The 23,029-nt window shown below is 36.7% G+C and overlaps 2 protein-coding genes across 4 annotated transcripts in view; both read right to left on the bottom strand.

The window, feature by feature from the left end:
- Window positions 1-673: 673 nt before the first annotated feature.
- On the bottom strand, window positions 674-14,908 carry ulk1a (unc-51 like autophagy activating kinase 1a). Of its 2 annotated transcripts, none has more exons than XM_024275226.2 (27): window positions 14,395-14,908; window positions 14,219-14,311; window positions 14,101-14,142; window positions 13,003-13,035; window positions 12,859-12,895; window positions 9,851-10,024; window positions 9,650-9,723; window positions 9,461-9,562; window positions 8,271-8,329; window positions 5,808-5,890; window positions 5,675-5,725; window positions 5,497-5,585; window positions 5,240-5,390; window positions 5,086-5,140; window positions 4,891-4,977; window positions 4,626-4,751; window positions 4,425-4,555; window positions 3,934-4,031; window positions 3,691-3,818; window positions 3,473-3,588; window positions 3,176-3,301; window positions 2,854-3,008; window positions 2,573-2,745; window positions 2,357-2,475; window positions 1,987-2,144; window positions 1,730-1,865; window positions 674-1,642 (listed from the first exon to the last, which is right to left on the bottom strand). In XM_024275226.2, exons 1-27 carry the CDS (start codon window positions 14,482-14,484, stop codon window positions 1,599-1,601), a joined length of 2,730 nt encoding a protein of 909 aa, XP_024130994.1. In that variant the 5' UTR covers window positions 14,485-14,908; the 3' UTR covers window positions 674-1,598. The 2 variants fall into 2 exon arrangements, with proteins under 2 accessions (XP_024130994.1, XP_024130995.1); XM_024275227.2 differs by having other exon boundaries at window positions 4,452-4,555.
- A 328-nt stretch (window positions 14,909-15,236) lies between these two features.
- The window catches only part of adgrd1 (adhesion G protein-coupled receptor D1), a 35,225-nt gene continuing 27,432 nt past the window's right edge, over window positions 15,237-23,029 (bottom strand). For both annotated transcript variants that reach the window (XM_024275228.2, XM_024275229.2), the window contains 8 exons: window positions 22,697-22,850; window positions 19,796-19,862; window positions 19,542-19,608; window positions 18,387-18,478; window positions 18,174-18,300; window positions 18,049-18,090; window positions 17,818-17,910; window positions 15,237-17,739 (listed from right to left, as the gene is read on the bottom strand). In XM_024275228.2, the coding sequence (XP_024130996.1) occupies window positions 17,644-17,739; window positions 17,818-17,910; window positions 18,049-18,090; window positions 18,174-18,300; window positions 18,387-18,478; window positions 19,542-19,608; window positions 19,796-19,862; window positions 22,697-22,850 (738 nt within the window). In that variant the 3' untranslated portion in view covers window positions 15,237-17,643. The remainder of the gene's footprint in view (window positions 17,740-17,817; window positions 17,911-18,048; window positions 18,091-18,173; window positions 18,301-18,386; window positions 18,479-19,541; window positions 19,609-19,795; window positions 19,863-22,696; window positions 22,851-23,029) is intronic.

Raw genomic sequence — 23,029 nt, 5'->3', positions numbered from 1 at the left:
CGATAGTTCTTGGTGAATTTTACTATTCTAAAGTGATTTGGACTGATAGGTCCAATAACTGAAAAACTTTAAGAAAAGGGGGAACATTTGCAGTAAAAATTGACTGAAATAATAATTTTAAAAAGCATCAAAAGCTAATCTAAACTGCTGACCCTGATTGTTCTCAGTGAGTTTTACTATTCTAAAGGGATTTGGTGTAATTAAGTCCAAAAACTTAAAAACTTTTGAAAATGCAAAAATGTACAATAAACATGTGGCTAAAATTAGAAAAAACCTTGAAAGCTAATATCAATTGCTGACCCTGATAGTTCTTAGTTAATTTTACTGTTCTAAAGGGATTTTGATTAGATCCAATAACTTAAAAGCTACTGAAGAAAAATTCTGTCACTGGTTGACGGTCCTTAAATATGAATGGTGCGAATGTCTGCCGAAAGTCTAACATCCATCTAACTTCACCTTGGTCCTAGAGAATGTGAAATGTGAGATCAAAGTAGATGAATAAAAGGGGACTTCTCTTGATTTGCTCTCGATATGAGAATTAGTTCAACAGCTAAAAGTGTGGTGAAGATTTTAAGTCCCAACAAACGTGATATAATCAGACAAGTCTTATAGTGTCAATGTAACATAATCATAATTAGAGTCATAATTGGTTTATAATAACTGCAAATTAGTCTTTTGACAATAAATAATATTTATTTTCTCACACATTGCAACAACCATTCTCGTCAATTTGGCTGATTTAAATCTAAAAACAACCACTAAATAACATAATTTCACTAAAAAAATCAACATGTTATCAAGCAATTACAAGATAATGCATCTATAAAGGGTTGATTTTAATCTAAACAGATTTTTTTCCAAAAGTAAGCATATATGAAGTTTAAAAAAACCCCAAAACAACATGCCTCAAATGGCGTATAAACATGCAGTTTCTCATTACCAAGAGCATTACTACCTAAGGAATCACTGGACATGTTTTGTCCAAACTAACTTTAATAAATTTCAAAATGTTTTTAATGCACTCTGCAATATTTGTGACTTAAGACTGATAGGCAAAAAATGTTCTGTTTGAGATCAAAGCATATTTTTACATTTCATTCACTGCTTTGATGAAATAATGCAAAGGAGGCACAGTTTATCTGATGATGCTACTCACTGGCAATATTTGGTCATTTTATCAAAAAAACATGTGCTGTTGACTAAACATCTGAAACATATAAAACAGGCTTTAACACAACAAAAGCCTCAACCTTTTTTTTCAAGTATGAAATAATCTCCTTAGCCGGTCTGATCATTTTAAGTGCAAAACACTACAAAAACACAATAGCACAGTCTGTAACAAAACAAATACTGGGAACCATTCATTTAATTAACGTACTCCAACATTCATGAACACTGGTGCAAAACAGATTTTTCATGTTTCTGTGCATGTTTAATGCAGTTACAGTCTTGTAAGGCAAGAGTAGATGCTTCAGTGGTCGTTTCTCCAAGAGGAGATCAAAGTGCTTTTGTGTTGAAGGATCTATCCACATTCCAGAGTGATGGATGATGCAAGTTACTCTGTTGCTATGGATGCAGCTGTGGAGCTCACAATAAACTTACGTCTGCAAAGCTGAGAGACGTTTCTCGATGCACTCCTTACCTAAAAAGCAGAGAAATAGCTCAGTTAGATGGGAAAAAAAACATACCTGGTGCTAACTTTTAGTTTGAATATATTACCACCACATACATTTATCAATGCTTTCAATATCTTGTTGCTCTGTAAGAATTCTGGATAAACCCTCCATCAGCAAAAGAGCTTTGTTGTAGCGCTGGACTGAGGATGTACCATAGTGGAACATCTCATCTAAAGCAGCCGATTGTACCTGAATTCAGGCAAAAAAAGAAAAAAAAAGTTTTACTTGGTTTGTGGTTCAACACGTAGATATATATATATATATATATATATGAGTTTGAGAATTTATCCATATTTGTTACTGAGCTCACCATGTGCACAGTGTGGCTGTAGATGAGCTTCTCTGCTGTCAAACCACCGAAACGGTCCATAAGCTTCTGTTTGTCAAGTAGGAAGGTCTGCAGACGATCATTCAGGGAGCGACAGAAACTCACACAGCTCTTGTACAAGTCGTTCAGCTTTCTGATCACTGAAAGGAAATCGACAAATTAACAATTAATATATTTTCTGCTGTTGTTACTGCTTGAAAAATTCATTTTTTTCCCCTTTCTACTACTCTTTTTTTGCTAAGTTGGCAAATAAGTAGAGCACATTCAAGCTATTTCAGCTAAAAAAAAAAAAAAAAAAAACGCAGACATTAATGGAAAAAAAGGTGAAGAGTTCATTTGTAAAAAACTTTACCTTGTTTGACAATAGATGAGGGCTGGAGTTGGCCTTGTTTGATATTTTCCTTGGCAGTGTGCAGTGCTGATGACAAAAACTCCTCAGCTTTCATGTACAACACTAACTGTTCTGCAAAGCTGCAACATAAGAAATAGAAGTTACGTCTGTATTAAAAAAATGTCAGAAAGACTGTGACACCTGGGATGGAAATATTCAAATCCTCATGTCTCTCACCTCCATTCTCTACTCAGGAGGCTGATTTGATCTGTCACCAAACTCTTCTGTAGAAAGGAAATATCCGGACTGCAAGCTTCCAGCTCGGGATCCTTTGAAGAAGCCAGCTCCATGATGCAGTGGACAAAAGCCAAGGTGAAACGCAAATCACTCAGAGCATCCACATGAGCCTCCTTATCAATTAAAGAAAAGACAAAAACAACCATACAGCAAAATTACTGGAATTGTTTTTATTTATTATTTTTTGTTGACAATGGTAGCCAAACAGATGTAAGCTCTACCTCCATGAGGGTATCTTCAGGGAGCCCTGGAAGGTGAAAAAAGCTGTTTCTGTGCAGAATTACATCCATGGCATCAGTTTCACTGTTTCTTCTGGCTCCTCGTGGGGGGGTACGGCTGATAAGTGGCCAAGCTGAACTGATATGACTGGGTGAGCCTGAATTGCAGAAAAGAGCTAATTTAGCTAATTTTCTAAAAGTCAGTATTTTTGAAAACAAAACATAATAAAGGTCGAGCAGATCTAGAGTTCATAAAGAAACATCATTTCCAAAATATTGAGGAATAAAGTATAAATCACTTAATCACAATCATTTAAACACCCACCTGAAAACATCCTCGATACCTTGGCATCAGGAGGAGTGGTTCCCTGGGACGGAGAACCCATGGCAAAAACTACAGGAGGGGGGCTGTCAGAGAACTGAAAGCATTTGTAACTTCCAGCAGGTGGAGCTGTGCAGACAAAAACAAAGAGTTGGGTCAAGTGTGGTCATTGTACTGAAAACTTCCAAAATAAGTTCCCAGCAACATTCAAAAATAATATTTCATTTCATTATTCATAGAGTAATGTAATATGCAGTGGGACCTTTTGATGAATAAACAGTCATGAACCTGCTCTTGTACCTGGTATATCCATACTTCTGTCAGTCCCAAAGCTTTCATCACTTTCCTCTTCAAGAAGGTTAGCACCAAAGGCCGCCTTCAGCAGCATATCAGATAACCTGCCGGTGCTCAGGGATCTGAATGATCAACATAAAAATGTCTCAAACTGCATCTTTAAAAGGCAAATCCTCAGCAATAAATTCCAAAGATTTTGTAAAATCTTCATGAGGTGCTCAGACCTTTTAAAAGCGCCTTTTTTATGCGTTGCCTTGTGGTCAATGTTGGTCTGGAAGGCAGGGAATTTGTAAAGACATTCCAGGTCTGAAACCGTCTTGGTCCGGTTTGGCTTTTTAGGTTGACTCAGGTTCTAAAAGAGAAAAGGAGAGTTTTTAGGCCTTTTGTGTTGTCTTGGTGATCCACTAGATGTTATAAAAAGATAAAAGTGATATTAAATCTAGCCAACAGATTAAAGGGAAGCTGACCTTGGGGATGGTGACCTGTGGGTCAGGAAACACAGACAAGAGCTCGGTTCTTGAGCTGAGAGGAAAATTCTGCTCTGAGGTCTTTGGGATTTGTCCAACTAAACAAACAGATTTAGACAGAGAGTAAATATTAACAAAAAAAGTTTTTAGTATCATGAAACATAGCATTAGCGTGACATGGTTCACTCAGGAACGTGTGCTTAGAGTAGTAAAATTTAGGCCAGATATAAAACAAAAAGCAGATTTTCACTGTGTATTAGTTTGGGGTGAAAAATATATATATAAAAAAATGCAACAACAAAAAAATATGAAGTAAAATTTAAGTTAGTTATCATTCCAGTATTGGATACTATTACTGTATGTGTACTGATGAATAAGTAGAACAGACAAATGTAGTTTTTTGAGCTAACAATGTTTCATACTATGCATCTAAAAAGTGTTTTTCCAAGCACCAGTTTAAAAAAAGGCAAAAAAATGGTTGAGAAAACTACCTAGTGGAGAAAACTGCTGTGGCTGACCTCCAGGGATTATATTTGAGAAGTTGGCTGTGGACAAAGAGGCGATGGCCGGAGCTGAAGCTCTACGCATTCCTCTGCTTCCCAGAGTGCAACACGGCATCGCCCTGAGGGACACCAACCAGCATCAGAAAACGGACAACAGTAATTTCAGAAAAAGCCTGGGTGTGCACATGCCTTGTGGAGCCATGCACGCCTGCAGGTTCCAGGTTCTGCCTCATACGCTGGTAGTTCTGGATCTGTGTCGGGACAGGAATGGGCACCGACTTGCTGCGGGCCGGGCCATCAAGTTGAACAGGATTGCTGAGGGGTTTGAAGACAAACTCAATAAAATAGACAAAAAATGTGCAGCAAGGAATCAACATCATATTAATAATGTGATATAGAAAAACAGGCAAAATGATAAAGACTGATACAATGGATAACCACAGCTTTCACTTACCCACAAGCCTTGGGGGGAGAATGCAAAAGAGACGGGTTTGATGTCCTTCTAGTGGTTCCAGTAACTCTCACTATCGGTCTTGAGCCCCTATTATGGTAAAATAAATTTGTTAGCTTTTTTTGTACCAAATATTTTGCAATAACAAACATTGTTCACATTTTACATTATAAATGCTGTTCAAAATCGATGACATACCCACTACACATTAGACAGCTTTCATTGGTTGATTCCATCTCACTTGTATACTCACCTGAAAAACAGATCAAATAAATGTTAGATCATGTAAAAAACAAAACTTATAACAGTAAATAACACTCAAAGGCTAAGGCTGGACGCTCAGAGGTCTTACTAGGAAATTGGGCTGGCACCATGACATAATCCTCTGCGTACGACGGTGCGTTACTGATGTCTGGATTGGCTTTTTCTTTTTGAAGGAAACCTGTGGTGTCTCGTGTGGGTGAGTGCATCTCTTTGGGCTGGTGCGTCTCTCCATCAGAGCACTTCAGGTGCAAAAAATATATAGAAATTAAGAGACAGATATACACCACAAGCATACATTTTATTTTATTTTTTTAAAGATGAAAGATTGTTTATAGCAAAACACACTTGGGGTGAGGCCAGCTGGGATGTGGAGGAGCTGCTGGAAGAGCTTCCAGAACCAGAGGTGGGAAAGGAGATCGGTGCCACAAGTAAACCTGAGAGAAGAGATCAAGTTAATTAAGTTAAAGAACATCTATTGATACAAGCATTAGTTATACTCAGTTACACAACATCCAGAACGTACATTTCTTTGTGGATGTGCTTGTCTCCAAGAAAGGATGATGGAAGAATTCATCTGCAGCATAACAATTTATGCATGTGAAAATACTGAAGCCAAACATAATAACAAGGACTCCAAATAAAATAAATGGGTTTACCAAAAGTGATTCGTTCTTTGTGGTTTCGCTGCAACAGCCCCAACAGCAGGTGTCTTAGGTTAGGAGAAGTTTCCTTTGGGACACTGAGAAACCAAAGACATTAAGGATTCATTTAAAGTTAAATTTACATTTTCTACCATGAATTCATCAAATTTTGAACAGTTTTAAAGTAAAAAAGATAAAACCAATTATTTATTATTAAGGCAACATTTAAAACCACATCTTAAATCATCAAATTTTGTTCTACTAAAAACATTAAAATGCTTAAAACATGCATGAGAAGATTAATATCTATCTATGCATATAATGCATAGATAGTTAAATAGATGCATAAAATGCATAGATAGCTCTAACATTTGGTTTTTTTCTTTTTTACATAAAGCTGCTGATTTATGTGAACATTTTTGCAACTAACTTTTTGTTTAAATATATTTTTTATTAAGTACATTTATTATATAAAACCAGAACTTCAACAGCTGCTATGGGCTGCTTTTATCAAGTTACTTTTTAATACTTTTTTTCATTTTTAAAGGATGATCAATCCCTCTGCATTAAAAAATTTCAAATAATAATAAAACATATTCAGATTTTATTTGAAACACATCAACAAAAGTTTAGTTCATCTTTGATCATAGCATATTTTAAAATCTCAGTGACAGATGACACACTTGCTTTTGGCAATGCTTGTACAGCAGTGGTAAAATTTATTGATCAATTATTTATTTCTTCTGACACATTATTAAAAAATATTTGTACTAGGATATCGATAATAAATCCAAAATCAGGAATCTACATTTTTTACACATCAGTAACCTTGTTGCTAAAAACCAAAGAATGAAGAGTTTATATTTATAAAATAATATTTCTGTCTGAAAATACTCAAATTTGTATATTAAGTTCCTTTTTTTTCATTTTCAGACTTAAATCATTTCACACTATTAATCATTATGTAAGTCATTTTTTAACACTTTTTTAGTTGAGTAAATATTTGGATTATGGTAAATGACGTATACTTGTATAGCGCTTTTCTACCGTCCTTGAAGGCCCAAAGTGCTTCAGTCACAGACCCATTCACACATTCACACACTGGTGGCGGCTCTGCTGCCGAACACTGGCGCTAACCTCCCACCAGAGGCAATTCGGGGTTCAGTGCCTTGCCCAAGGACACTTCGCAAGGTGGGAATCGAACCCGCAATCTTCTGCCCTCCCGCTGCACCACGGCCGCCCTTACCTTTAACCTCTACTTAAGTATATTCATGTATTTTAAAGTAAAGCTACATCTACTTCATTATAATAATATTCCATATTATATAATGTTATAAAATTACATTCATTCGTTGTTAATTCTAAATGGTTAGGTGAAAAAGTTTTATATTTTTAGCTTTTAAATATTGTCAGCAATGACATAAAACCAAAGGAAAAAGAGAGTTGTGGCATTTTAAATGACTGCTCTAAAATCACTTGAGTTAAAACATCAGTCTTGGATACCTAGACTGCTGCCAAATGCTTTACACGGCCCATAAGCATAGTCTAAATAATGACAGAGCATTCTATTTTTCACACACTTTTCCATTTTGCAGCTAATATCTGAGGTTTTAAAAATATTTGGGTCACCCACACTTTATACAGGCACTGGGAGTAGTAAAATACTTTTTTTTGGTTAAATTTCTAGCTCTGGCACAAATGATCTGAGAAACATGACACTCAAAGTCAGTCAGACGTGTGTTTATGTCTCTGTTGAGTTATGTGGGTCATGTGGAAAAAAGATAGCTGCACAGGCCACTAGCTGGCATCTCAGAGCGGGTTATAAATAGGGTAAGAAAAAAAAAACCAAACAAACTGTGCCTTCTTACTTAGAAACATGGATTATCTTATCCTCCAGCTTTATCACTCCAAAAGATAAGCTAGTCTGTGAGCCACATGACAGCAAAGAGGGACATGAACAAAATGGGCGAACAAAACAAAAATACATATGACTCAATTCCTTCCAGGATCAAGTTCTGAGCATTAAGGACACAATTTCAGGTATGACTGAAAGGAGTCCTCTTCCATCCAACACAGATATATTTATATAAGCTAACATAATCCACACTGATAAGATCCTAAAGAAGTCAAATGTGTTTCTCCACCATAAAACAACAAGAAAAACATCATTGTGTGAGTAGCTGATGGAGATGGTTCTAGATCTGAAAGCCCCCATCAGGTGTCTGGATCGGTTTCTTCCATTAGAACTATTTTTAGAGGCTTTTACTGGCTGCTAACTTTAACTCCTGGAAACGTGGTGCCCTGCTCACATGCATTCAAATCTCACTCACACATATATACAAACGGTAGATATTGATTAGCCAACTGGGGGCATCGTGTCTGCTAGGTCTACTGTTTACAACCCATCATGCACCGTGCATGTGCACATTGCACAGAATATGACTGTAAGGTGTGAAGGACACACAGAGATTAGCTTACCTGGGTAACAGGCTTGTGTTGCTTTCATAGAAAAGACGGAGCTCCTGTGGAGAGCTGGCCTAAACACACAAACATGGGTGACATATAAAAATGACTTTTTTTCATCTAAGCACAAAACATAGCAGAATTAACTTTTAGTTACACATATTTTGCCTAAAATATGCATAAAAGTAGATTTCTTTTTAAATACAAGGCAATATTGTAGGTGTTTGATAATGCTGGCAAAGACAAAGACGAATGTTTTGGCAGCTAAACAAGCTAAATAAACTCTGCGTGGGACTGCAAAGCATGATTTCACTGACTGTTATCCAAAAAAATTGAGGTAATGTTCTAAATTTAGACCGAGTTAATGCTTAAAGACAACTTAATAAACATAAACACATTTTTACTAATATTACATTAGTGATTATGCCTACCATGGAGATTTAAAAACATAAATATATGGGTAACTTTTAGCAAAAATTTAAGGCAAAAAGGAATTTATTTATGTAAGAACAATTCATATAAATGATATTTTTATAAACATTTTCCACAGAAAAAACTGTTTATTTTGGTTTGCTGGTATCTTGCCACCCTTGCCCCTTTGTACCTACTCTGTAAACAGAAGATTATATTATCTTTTATTTTCAGAGAAAAAGGTTCTAAAAGTTCTAAAAACAGCCTGTGAGCTAGCATCGTCGTGTTGATTATTGAGAGCCTTGGACCTGAAACGAGCACCAAAGAGGAAGTCAAATGCCGGCGTGGGTCTAAGTTACAGCCCGGCGAAGTGAATAACAGTTCAAAAGGATCACAAGAGGCGCCACGTGAACAGCAGAGCAATAGCGAAGGTTGTGAAACAGTGTTTACTCTAGATTTAGGAAAATGGCTTGAGTCCATTTCTGCATGCCCGCGCCCCCTCCTTTGTGAGCAAGACTCATCCCTAAAGCAATCAAGCTGCTCCATCATGTTCAGGACGGGCTGTCAGCAAACAGGTGTTGGTTTTTTTAGTTGGATGTGTTGTGATTCACAGTGTTGCATCATGTTAAGAAAGACGTGCATCACATTAAGGATTGCCAGCAATTACTTTGACCTTTCCAGGAACCAAAGCAAAAACAGCTTCATAAACATTCCTGATTATGTAAGAGAACTCAGGAAAACAATGATTAGCAGTTTTCTTTAACTGTCCACAAAGCAAAACACCTTAAACTCACATGAAACGGAGCTTTTCCAGTCAGACACTGGTACACGATGGTGCCAATGCTCCACAGATCGGCTTTGGCATCATAATTCTGTGACATGATGACCTCGGGAGCCTGGGTCAAGACAAACACAGCTGACGGTTTACAGGCACAGTGACACGATGAAGAAACGGCTCCGAAAATGTGATCAGCCATGTTTACCATGTACATGGGAGAGCCGCACAGCGTGGCAGCCATCATGTTTGTCTGGAGATGCCGTGCAAACCCAAAGTCAGCTGAAAGTTAAAAATATTAAAATGACGTATTTTTAAAAACAACCTAGATCAAATCTACAAATCAACAACACAATTGTGCATACTTTTAGCTGAGTGTCTTTTATGGCTGGTAGATTTAAGACTTTACCTATTTTGATGCTGGCACTGATGGAACTGGACTTGCGCCCCTCTGGGTGGCAGAGTAAAATATTTTGGGGTTTCAGGTCTCTGTGAAGGATGCCTTTGCTTTGCAGCACTTTCATTGCCTGGGCAATCTGTTGCAGGAACACTCGGATCGTGTCCTCACTAAGAGTCCCTTTTGCTGTTGGTGGGGGAGGACATGTCAGTGTGCACAGAAGTAAGATGTCATATAAATACACACTTCCTGGACCTCCTTTAAAGGACACAAAAACATTTAGCAAATACAAATATGACATGCAAGCACCCCCACCCGTCGTAATCCATCAGGGCGTCTAGCTGCTAGGATTCTAGAGCATGGAGAATAACTGAGTGACAGATGGGTGGAGTCTGGTGACCTCTATCTGTCAACCTTGCAGCAAATATGTGATTTCTTGGCAGTGGGTCATCATTTAATTGTTTGAGGCTCTGGCAAAGAGGGGACTATAAAACTATAACTTCAAATTAGTAATGCTGATAATAAATTGCAGACTATACAGTATATTAAAAAAATTGCATGAAACCTCTTAAAAACTTCTGAGTAATTATTGTATTTATTAGCCTTCAACCTGCAACATACAAAATGAATCACAAATCTGCACAAATGGATTTTAAAATTGTCCATAATTGAAGAGTATAGAATTCCATGTTAAAATCCTACACTTGTGAAGTTTGCATGTTCTCTCCGTGCATGCGCAGGTCTTCTCCGGGCACTCCAGTTTTCTACCACAGTCTAAAAACATGCTTCATCGGTTAACTCGTGTGTCATAGTTAAGGCCCGGGCCTCCAAGTGATTCTTCTGCTTATTTTTAACTTGTATAATTTTGACAAAATATATTTTTATGGAGAGTAAAATATTGAAAGTTATTTAAGGTTAAAGTTGATTTATTCTGGAATAATATTCCTCCCTTTTTATTATTCAGAATTATATTAAGAAGTTATAGTTTTAAAGTTTTAAAAATTAGCATTAAGCTAGCTTTTTGGACTATTTTGGCATTTATTATGATTTTTTTTAGGCTATTTAGGAATTTAGCTAATATTTTAGCTATATGCTCGCTCTTTTGGCTAATTTAGGCTTTTCTTTTATTAGTTTTTTAGGCTGTTTTGGAGTTAGGCTAATATTTACACGCTAGCTGTTTTGGTTAATTTAGCCTCTTTTCACTTTTTTAGGCTATTTTGAAGTTTAGCTATTTTTTTCAGCTACATGATAGCTGATTTGGTTAACCTAAGTTTTTTGTTGTTGTTTTAGTTTTATAGGCTAATTTGGCATTTAGCTCATTTTAGCTGGCTATCAGCTATTAGCTTCAGTGATTTCAGCTATTAACAGCATCTTCAGCTATCAGCACTAGCATCTTCAGTGGCCAAATTCATCTTACAGCATTCACACAAGAATTATTGCAGGTAATGCTATATATCTTGTTAAAAAGTTAAGTTGTTAAAGTTTTAAAAATGTAGTTTTAGAGTGTTCAATAAATGTTTATCTTGTTCGGCCCACGACTTAAGGTGTGTTTTGGATTTTGGCCCCCTGTGCGATTGAGTTTGACACCCCTGGGTTAACTGATTATTCTAATTTGTCCCTAGGTATGCATATGAGTGTGTGTGGTTGTGTGACAGACTGGCCACCTGCCCAGGGTGTAATCCGCTTTTGCCCAGCAGTAACTGGGATAGGCTCCAGCAACCCTGTGACCCCCAAGGGATTCAGTGGGTTTGGAAAAGTGATGGATGGATCCTAAGGTTACATTTAAAAAGTTCAAGCCAAGCTCCGTAAGTGTCACACTGACCCAATTACACCAGATAGAAAAAAGAGGGAACTTTAAAAATGACACTTTCTTGCAACAATAAGCTACTTTCACACAGGGCATGAGATGCATGTTTGAGAACGTGCTAATGCTGAATGTGTGTTCACATAGGACAGGGGTCTGCAACCTGTGGCTCCGTAGCCACTTGTGGCTCTTTTACCTATCCATAGTGGCTCTTTGGCTAAAGAAAATACAATAATAGTATTATTTTTATTTAGATTATTTTAGTTTATAAATTTATAACTGAAGTGCACCTGGAAGATAAACTATGTAAAGATTTTTACATTCCTGTTGACTTGAAGAGATCTGGTTTGCGCTTTACTTCCTGAAGAATACACAGATTTCAAATACTAAGCAAAAATTTGGTGAAAAGTCAGATTTTTTATGAGTTTAAAGCACATATTAACCAATGCTGTCCAGAGCTGCACTCTTATGATCCGGTTTGACACAAAGGGCCTTTTCATCAGTTGGAAGAGGCTTGGTGCAAAATGTCAAAGCGGTGCAAATTTTGCTCCAGACTTTTTTTATTACAGCTCTATTCTGATATGTGAAATAGCTGGTGTCATATAAGTCCGGCCGGTAAGAAATTACAATTATGAATTTGTCCATCATCATCATATCTGCATGTTAAGCATTCTTTTCTCTCAGTTTTTGTAGATTTGGTCTCAAGACATGTAAATGTAACCAAAAACTACACTTTATTTATGTTCAAAGTTCAAAGATGTGAGTGTCTATTTATGCTTTGAAGTACTTTATATATGTTTTATAAAGCTTTCCAAAAAAAAGAATAATTTTAGGCTTTTATCTTCTAGTTTTTTTTCTATAGTTTTTTTTTACTGATCCGAAAAATGATCCGAATAGTGACCCTAAAACATTGACACTATCCGAGCCGTGAGTTTTGTTATCCGTTACATCCCAAGTCACTACCAAATCTGAATCTCTGAACAGTCAAAGTTCAACTAATTTAACTTTCAGCATCTGTTTAATGGACGCACATTTTAATATAGAACCTAAAAACTGACTGCGAGAGGTTTGAACGTGCATTCACGTATACTTTTCATTGGACGTGGAAGAACGCGTGTTGCCGAGGTCATTATGAACGCAGCATGAGAGCAACCCTCCCACTGAGAAAAAAGTGTGAAAATTCTTGCATCGAGCTCTGTTTTTGTTGCAGACTTACAGTGGAGATATTCTGCTAGGTCGCCCCCATTGCAGTACTGAAACACAGAAGGACAGGTCTTAACAGAAACATTTGCATTATTACCATTTCAGGAAATCTTCTTTGCATCGCCAGAGGAAAACAGACCACAATAACAACCCTTACCTCCATGACTAGATAAATACATCCTCCAATTTCCTGTTGACAAAACAAGACAAAAATACAAACTGTCAACAACTAATGTGTCATGACACAGCAGTACTGCGTGTGAATGAAGACATAGCTTATTTAAAGAATGAATAAATTAAAGCAATGGGGCTTTTTATTTAGGCAATAAGATGAAAAATGATATCAACAAGCCGTCCGTGCCCCGGCAGCAGCACTGATGGTTACACAACAAGTGGCAACACGTCAAGCTTTAAACAGAGCTCACTGTTTTGCGGCTGCCACCGAAGAGTTTCTTGGAACTCTGGCCCGCTTGAAAGAGGTGACAGCGTGAAACTGTATCCCCTCAAAGCCCATGTGCAGCCCCTGGGCCCCCTAAATCTTCGAAGACTCCTTCCAATTCTCCACCCCTTCATATTAGCATGGAAAAAATGGCAGTGCGGTGATGTGATACCCGGTGACGCAAAAAGGGTAACAAGTTTAGGGTGTCATTGATTCACCAAAATGAAGCCCACGTTCTCTGTATATAGAAGTGACCCTCGACATAAATTTAGCCCATGTGCTGTTGCATAAAGCATGTTGCTATCATGTTGTTATAGCATTTAAGTGACAGACAAAAACACAAATTAAACAAAGAAAATGTCAACAGAGCAGGGAAACTGTTTATTCTGCCACGCGGGTGTGCCTTTGCTGTGAGGAAAAAAAAAAAAAACTTTTGGAGTGTGTCACAGATGAACCTGCTGCCCCCTGCCATCTGTTCGACAAAGAAAGATCAGCTCAGCCGAGTCTACTGTCTGGCAGGTGTTCCTAAGGTGATAAAAGGAGCGCACAAAGACACAGGGCGACCTGCCCTCCAAACAGATGGCTAATGGCGTTAGCTATGTGTGAGCTGTTGAGCATTAAACACATTAAACAATAACAGCATCAATCGAAGATCAACTGAAGTTTGAGAAGACCCCACGCATATGTGTAACAAGTGAGCAGGAGGTGGATGGGGTTTAGCAAACATGTCAATAGTTGCATCATCTGGAAACGAGATCTCTGCTACTGTGGACAAACGCATGAGAACAGTGATGGAAGAAGGAAAAACAGCCTTACCTGATAGTCTAGTAGTCTAACAATATTCTCATGCTTGAGCTCCTAGAAGAGGGGAGGAATATTTGATTAAAATAGCAACATATAAGTCATAAAAACATCAAATGAGATCAAACATTACCTTTAATATTTTGATTTCTTTTCCAAGCAAAGATTGGGATTTGGCGAGGTTTTTCCTATTGATGCACTTTACAGCAACTTCCCAACCATGTTTCTTAATTAAATTAAATAATAAAAAAGGGTCAATTTCCTGTATATCAGCAGTAATAACACATAAACTGCAGATGTAAAACGTACCTCCTTGTGTCTCCCCTTGAACACCACAGCAAAGGCACCGTGACCAATTAAGTCCTTCCTGCTGAACTCAAACTTCCCAACAGACTCCATGCTTGCTTGCTTGCTTGCTTTTTTAATGATTGTTGCAGCCAAGTATCAGGTCCGATTCAAGAGTCAGCTGAAGATGACCCGACGTCCCACGCCAGAACACTGCTAATTCCCATTTTATTTAACTTTAAAAAAGGCGAAGTAAACACCTAACACGCTCCCCAATGGTGGAAAACACCGGTGCCAACATTACTACGAAGGTATGTCAACACATAGAATGCAATAACGCGTGTAAACCAAATACTAGCGGCTCGTTAAAGAATTAAATCAATCTCTTGTGCGCCTATAAAGTTGTCGGAGTGGTAAAAGTTAAATAAATGCTGTTTAAGGTAGTTGTTTTCTTAAACTGAGCTCAGACATTGTAGTAGCGCTCACCTATCCAAGCATCCGACTGGGTTATTCATATCACATGGTGAGCATGCGCACAAGCGTCGACCAAGTTTATGTTGGTGGCGTGTTCAGGACCAGCTCGAAGATTCCGCTTTTGACGTTTTCTTTCGACAATAAATGGCCGTAGCTGGGAAGGATGATTAATTTGATAAACTTTTACTAACATGACCTACTAGATGTGATATACATGCTATAAAATACGAGTGTTGTCTTGAATAAGGTGCAATCTTTTTCTTTACTCAAATGAAAAGAAGCCGTCAGTGTGCGCAGTGAAGTGTCCACTAAATGCAATCATAACAATAGTGCCCTCAAGCACAGGGAACAAAATCTGTCAAAAATCTTACATAAATAAATAAATACAATTATTTCTTGTTCTAAACAACTTTTAATATGGAACGTTGGAACTGCAGTACCATAAAATCACAATAGGCTACACATAAGCACATTGATAATAAAATACTTCATTTGAAAAAAAAAAAGTTATGAACCAGAGTGAATTACAGTAAATACTTTTACATTTTTATGTTGGCACAGTGTAAGAACATTTTTGAACAAAGTCTAACAAACTAAGAAAAACAGCAACAAGCTTGAGTCAATGTGTCGTAGAGCAAACTATTATAATATACAAAAACATCAGAATGTTTAAAAGATATTAGCAACAGAGACATCTACAACTAACATAAAAAAATTCACAGAATTGTGTTGCATACATAAACAAAAGTCACTACACATTGAATACTTCAGCCTACGGTGTGGTAGCATACAAGGACGTGAGGTACATCAAGAATACTTTTTAGGGGTACAACACGGATCGCAATTGAAAACATGGAAAAAACACTTTTCAAAAATTTTTATAAGTCTTGATAGGACATGACAGATGAAGAGTCAGCGAGAATCACAAAATATAATAAATAAATACACCAACAGAGTCAAATGAACACTTTAATTTAAACATATGCTGATGCTTCGTGCTGTCAACAGCTGTGTATTTTATTTGAATTCTGGTTACTTTCACCCTCAAAAAGTTTAGTTTTGCATGGATTATGATGAACACATTTACTAGCTAGTAGAAATTTTGATGCAATAATATAACGCTCCATTTAAAGAACTTGTTTAAATTTTTATTGGCTAAGATGCAGCGGTTTCTTTCTATTTTTGCACTTATCTGCAACTCAAAAGTACTCAACTTCTCACATTTTTGAAAATTTATATTTTTTTGTAGATATTTTTCAAATCCCCTGTTTGCACTATTAAAAAAGAAGAAGAAATAGGAAGTCATTTAAGATGAAAGACCTACAAAACTCACATTTACTGAATGCTAAGCCAATCAGTTTGGTTCATTTTTTGCACAGACACACAACACTTGCTTATATGAAAATGAAAGTACACGCTGTTTTGCTTATAAGGTTCTAAATATTTCCTAGCAGGACAAAATCTCATATGGTCCTCTCCGCATTTTCATATTAGATTAAATACACAAACAGAAAAAAAAATAAATAAAAAAAGAAGAAAATAAATTTGAGTACGATGTGTAAGAAAACAAAAGAAAATGTAGGAATTGTAAATCTAAGATGCTTCTAAGCAGAAAAACGAAACTCTGCTGTAAAAATACATTTAGCCATGCAAATGTTAGGTGGTGAATCCTCCTAACTTAAGTTCAAAAGCTAAAAGCTTAAAGATAATGGATGATTAGAAAGCATAAACTAGGCTAATTTGTAATCTGGTAGTAAAAAAAAAAAATCACAACTCAAACAAACGTTCTTTAAGCACTTAAGAAAAAAGCTACGCTGTATAAATATTACACAATGCCATATTTCAATAAACAAGCAGACACAGCAAACCAACACAAACACCTCACACCAAATGTTACCCACAGAGGTAAAGGAGTGACAATCTAGCTTACAATAACATAAATTATAGTTCGAAATTGACCAGCTCCACTTTATATCAGAGTGTCCTGCGCATTAACACTCAAAATCTCAAACAGAAAAGGAATATTTGATTGTTTTGAAAAGTAGTTTATTATTGTGCTGAATACCAAGGTGCTATTTAAACTGTATGTGTGGGTTTCCTGTATGTGATTAACAAAATACTGCAACATTTATGAAGTCTCAATCATAGATTGGATGTTTTTTAACTTTATTCTTATTTTTTTCTTATGTATTACTTCTTATTTATAATACTGTCATTACTGGTAATTAGTTTAATTTCTTAATTGTATTTTTTTATTTTGTTTTCAAAGTAAGTTAAACTGTAGTGAACTCATTAGCATGTTTCAATAGAAAAGTTTCAGATGTCAACATATTTTGTTGGATTTTCCAATGATTTAAAAAAAAAATCTGTTATACAGTAGAGTTAAAAGATTATACAGGTTGCATCCATCAAGTATTGTTAGAGACGTGTTTTATGGAATACTGTTTATTTAACACCATACTGAGTTTTATGAGTCTTTTCAATGATAAGCTTTTACAAAGTGTAAAGATTTGCTGTGAAACAAACAAATGGAAAAAAAACAGTGACACTATCTTGTATATAAATAACTTGTAGATATTTTTCATGTCCTCCTTTCTCTATTTTTTTCTTGTGAAAGAACAAAATGTTTTCAGTATAAAAAAGTAAAAGACAGACTTTAAAAAGGTGATCAAAAAGGTAAATCTACAAATCAAAAGTTGTATTGGATTGGATGAGCACACAGCTAATTTTATAACACAATGGGGGGATAATTCCCTCCAGTGAGCCACAGATTACTTAACTACGACAAAGAAAAATGGTTCACATGGCGGAGAGGTCAAAACGATTGGCGGAGTTGGTGCTCTTGTCCCATGTGTTCATCTTAGTGGGGGTTACTCCCTCTTTGTTTTCAATCATCTGTATTAAATGATAGAGAAAAGAAAGCATAAGAGCCAGAAATGTTTTTGAGTAGAAATGTCTCACAAAAAGACTCACGATATCAGAGTGGAAGGGTTTCACATTGATGTTTCGGATGGAACTGCTGGTGAGAGACCACACTTTGGTTTTATGCTTGAATGCCGCTCTGACCTACAAAACAAAACAAAAGAACCAGCTGTTTTATTTTGAAATGACTTCAAACTGCAACAGTGTCCATTTCTGATTACGACACATTCTCTTTACAAGGAGCCAGGAGTCAAATTAATAAATGCCTTTGTTGGTTCATACCTCAGAGTTAAGGAGACAGTGAAACAAGAAGACAAAGAACCCCTGAAATAATAAAAAAGGGTAAAAGTGATTCACTGTGATCCTTTTTAGGACAAATAAAAATGATCAAATGGCTTCAAACTTACTTGTAATGAGTTGAAAATAGCAAAGATGTATAGGAATGGCAAAGAGTGTGTGTTCACAGCAAGAACACCAAAGATCCAGGAAATGCCCAGAATTGGCAGGAGAACAGCCACCGCCTTGACTGTGAGCCTTTAAACAAACACACAGGTAGTTTTGTAGCGGCCATGTAACAATTTAAATAATCTGACCATAAAAAAACAAACATTTAAACTCACTTGGCTGCATTGGCATCACCATGGACTTTGTAATTCTCCCCACTAATTCGAGAAATTATCCTGGTGACAGATATCAGGATGCCGATGTTCACCTGGACATTAGAATGAGCGTTAGTGCATAAAGATGACACTCACTGTCCTCTATCAAACCAAAACCACAGACTGAACATTTCTATGCTAACCCTCCAGAACGTGGAGGTCATGAGTACAGAAGATACTTTATAACAGACTCAAGGTCCTTTTGGTGCAGGAGACACAACAGATAAAAAATATAAAAAAAAGAAATAAAATAAATAAAAAGAAACACAGTAGAATAGTATTCCAGATTTGTGATGATCAGAATTAAAGTATAAAATAAACAAAGGTTACTAAACATCCAGTCAAACCTCTGGTTATTGCATTTGAAGAACTGATTTAATTTTCTCTTTTTGCTTAAGGCCTCAAAGTTTTAGGCAAAAGCTGAGTTTAGAATTTGAACAATACAGAAAATACGGTTCCAAAACAGCTTTTGAAAATGGAATGGGGAAAATAAACAAATTAATTTGAATGAATTTGAGATGGGCTGCACGGTGGCGCAAGTGGTTAGCGCTCTCGCCTCACAGCGAGAAGGCCCTGGTTCGAATCCCGGCTGGGACCTTTCTGTGTGGAGTTTGCATGTTCTCCCCGTGCATGCGTGGGTTTTCACCGGGGACTCCGGCTTCCTCCCACCGTCCAAAAACATGCTTCATAGGTTAATTGGTGACTCTACATTGCCCCTAGGTATGGATGTGAGAGTGAATGTGTGTGTGATTGAGGCCCTGCGACAGACTGGCGACCTGTCCAGGGTGTACCCCGCCTTCGCCCATCAGCAGCCGGGATAGGCTCTGGCACCCCCGCGACCCCGAAAGGGATGAAGCGGTCAAGAAAATGGATGGATGGATGGATGAATTTTAGATGTATTAAATATCAAAATTTGAAATTTAGTTTTTTTGTGTGTTAAATAATTTTTGAAATCGTAACTGGTTTTTTTCATTTGTTTATTTATTTCAGTGTTTTACTGTTATCAAAAAGCAGTGTTACGAAGACTTTCATCCCAAAAATATAAATCACACAGAACAAATATGCAACCACAGCTTTTAGAAAAAAGCAAAAAAAGTTATTTTGCAGATAACTTACCACAATGACGACAAGAGCAGGTGCCACAAAAGCCCAAATGGCTCCTTTGTTCAGTGAGAGCCAGCAGCTGAAATATAATTAAGGGGAAGAAAATGCAAGTCATCCCCAAATTTAAAAAAAAAATCATGTGATGAATTTAGATACATGTTTTAATCTAAGAGCATAAAAAAAATGACGCTGATGTTTCTAGTTTTGTCCATTAGAAACTAATAAAATCGAAAGATCAATAATTTCACTGTACAGGTCATACTCACTTGTCAACTTCACCATAACTGTCAAGAGCTGATGTCATGGACACGACACAGATCAGGAATGGAGAACCTTTCACACAAACACAGTGTACACTGTCAGCAATGGAAGTTTGGTTACATTGTTCTGCTGTACTGCATTATATTTTACTATAAGTTTAGATTCAACTAGATTAAAAATGATTTATTTCAAGCAATCGAGAAGAAAAAAAAAGTTAATTCATGTGCAATACCATCAGAGATTGCCTGAAAGGGAGTTGGAGGAAGTGAACTTATCTAATTCCACCCCAGCTCGACCATTTCCTTTACGTGCTTCATCATTATCTGGTTCGTAACTCAAGATCAGATATTTATATCTTCCAGCATAGAATCAGGTTATTATGAATCCACAAGTAACAATAAATCACATGACTATGTAAGTAGATATAACACTATTTCAGATTTTGTCATTGCAGATGCAGATCTATTATCGGAATTCAGAGGTCTTCGAATGCCTTTCTCAGCTCGGGAACTTCAGATGAGTCTTGGTTTTTATTCGGGGCCATGGTTAGCTCTCTATACTGCAGAATTTATACTTTTTCTGTAAATTCTATGATATTTCAAGATTGTAATTGAATAAAATGTTGAAGCTGAAGAGACCCACTCCAATAAAAATTATGTTTTTGGTATTTTTTATAACTTCCTGTAGCATTTTTCTCATGGTGGAAGACATATATATATATATATATATATATATACAACAATTAAAGAAACTGCGTTTCTGAGTCTTTTTTTTAAATTGAAATCATGTTGGATCAGCAGCAGATGAAAACCCGAGGTTTGAAACAGGGTTTGTTCTTTAGATCTCCAAAAGTCGGATGAAACTTGATGTGCAGGTTACACGAAAGGTTTTTAATAGCCACAGCTTTAAAATGGTGAATTGTTTTCAGCAATCAGATGCAAATTCTTTAAGGAATTATAATTCTGAAAATGTAATTCACATTGTGATGGATGAGAAGATGATGAAAAGCTGCAGTTTGAAAAGGCTCAAGTTTGCGACGCAGTAACTGCAGTGAAAGGATCAAAGTTTCCCCTTGCCGCTACAATTCTGATCTACCCACTTGCAGACAAATGGATTCATTAACCATTAGTGTCTTAATTTTCCTCGTCTGAGCTGGCATTTGAGCTAAAAACTGTATGGTTGGATGGCTTAGATATTGCTTGCTGTTTTTTTTTTGTTTTTTTTGTTACAATAGTGTTATCTTGGGGTTGTGCTATAAGCTAGCAGGAGAGAGTGTAAACAAAGGGATGATAGGATTAAACCCCGCCCACAACTCAGAGACAAATTTCCAATGAGCTCCTGCTGCTCTAAAGAAAATATGCATTGAAAAAATGCTTTATAATTTTGGATTAAAACTTCATAATCATAGCTAAAATGCTGGGAACACTTTTCCAAAAAAAAAAAAAAAATGATTGGAGTGGGACTTCAACTCATAAAGGAATGCAAGACAATGTGCAGACTTTCAAAGTAAGCTAGGGGGAAGATGGTTAATTTAAGCTCTCAGCATGAAAAAAATAATTATCTTTTCATGCCAAAGCAGAACAGACTGACTGTTTCTCATAGACAGAAAGCAACAGTCACTCAAAGTAACACTAGTTTCAAGTGCTGACATCCATCTGTAAACAAACAAAACCCATCATGAATCAGACGGCCCACAGCTGCAACGACAGCTCTGGTTGTCGCTTCTGTTGGAGGAAACTGAGGCCACAATTTCAACAATAGATGAAAAAATAACAGCATTTGGTCTATTGAGTCACTTACTGCAGCAACACCTACATGTTAGGGTTAGCGTTTGGTGTTAACCACCAGAAAGACTGGATCCATGCGGTCTGATACCAGCAGTTCAGTTGTGTGGGAGCAGTATTATTGTGTGGAAGATATTTTTGGCATGTTTTGTCCTCAGCAATAATACCCATTTACAGTTTACACAGCTAATTCTGCTCCAGTGTTGTTGTTGACCACATCCATCCATTGTAACTATAGTGCACCAGTCATCTGATAGCTATTTCCAGTAATGTAACACACTATGTGACTAAGCTTAAATGATTCCTGCTCTCAAATGGTCTTCACAGTCATCAGATTTCAGCTAAGTGCACCTTTGACAAAATAATGGAGTGGAAGGAAGGTTTGCATCATTGGTGTTTGAATGTTGTGATGTCATAAAAAGTGGACCAAAATCTGTGAAGAATCTTTTCTTGATAAATTTGGAAATGTAAATTTGCAAATTTCAGACTACGTCTTACTTTGAGGAATTTCTTCATTTAGGAGAAAAAAAATCTTCTAAAATCCTTTGAGTTTGGTTTCCAAAGTGCTGCTTTGGTGTCTATAGCTTCAAATTCTATTAGTTGTTGCTAATTATGGCTCTTCTCTAGAAGGCTTGAGCTGCATTTCCACCAGAGACATTGATATCCAGGTTAAAAAGGAGGAGAAAGTTGAATCTGGCAAAGCATGCTGGGAGCGCGGAATTCAATGCAAATAAAAGTCAGTACTTTACATGATAGCAAATTAACAGCATTAGAGGGCATTCAATTATGATTTCATTTTTTTCCTGCATGACAGCCATACCTCGAGCTGTCAAACCCATTCAGCACATACTTTGCAGATGCAAAAATGAAAAATGGTTCTGGCTCAAAGAGAGGAAGTCATAAAAAAGGGATTGTTTTACACAAATGGTTTCAATATGTCAAGGAAAGTTTATGAATTCCTCAGCAGTCAGAAACAGTATAACTTTGAGCGTTTCCTGATTTATTCTAGCAAAGCCTGTGAGGATGAGGCTTAACATTCAATCCAGCTTGGAGCACCAGAGTTTTAGGAATCAGAGCAAGCATCAGTAAGAATCTACTAAGGTAAAAATAATTAGTACTCACCCCAGCCAATAACATAGTAATAGTAGTGTTTGCTGCCCTCTGATCCGAACACCTTCACCACCATACTGTACAGATGAAGACCTTCCACCAGCATCCAGGCAAAGGCACTCAGAAAGAAGAAGTGAAGCAGGACCGCCATGACCTTACAGGGCGTCTGGGACAAAATAACATTATATCACATTTAAAACATTTTTTCACACATTTTGATATTTTATACATGAATTCTTCTAGTTTTTGTACAAATTATACTTTCACATGAAAATATTTTGGATAATTTTGTTGTACTTGGAGCTCTAAAAATATCCCTCAGTTTTGATATAAAATCTAAAATAT

Source organism: Oryzias melastigma, linkage group LG9 (genome assembly GCF_002922805.2).
Source record: "Oryzias melastigma strain HK-1 linkage group LG9, ASM292280v2, whole genome shotgun sequence".
Classification (NCBI taxonomy): domain Eukaryota; kingdom Metazoa; phylum Chordata; class Actinopteri; order Beloniformes; family Adrianichthyidae; genus Oryzias; species Oryzias melastigma.
Note: the sequence above shows the minus strand (reverse complement) of the source record. Positions and strands in the feature narration are given on the sequence as shown.

Excerpts from the sequence above, each read along its gene's own strand:
- ulk1a (XM_024275226.2), bottom strand. The coding sequence starts at position 14,484 with ATGGAGTCTGTTGGGAAGTTTGAGTTCAGCAGGAAGGACTTAATTGGT. Across the intron at positions 5,141-5,239 it reads GGTGCCAGCCCAATTTCCTA|GTGAGTATACAAGTGAGATG; the intron begins GTAAGACCTCTG and ends TCTGTTTTTCAG. Across the intron at positions 3,302-3,472 it reads CAGAAGTATGGATATACCAG|CTCCACCTGCTGGAAGTTAC; the intron begins GTACAAGAGCAG and ends TTGTCTGCACAG.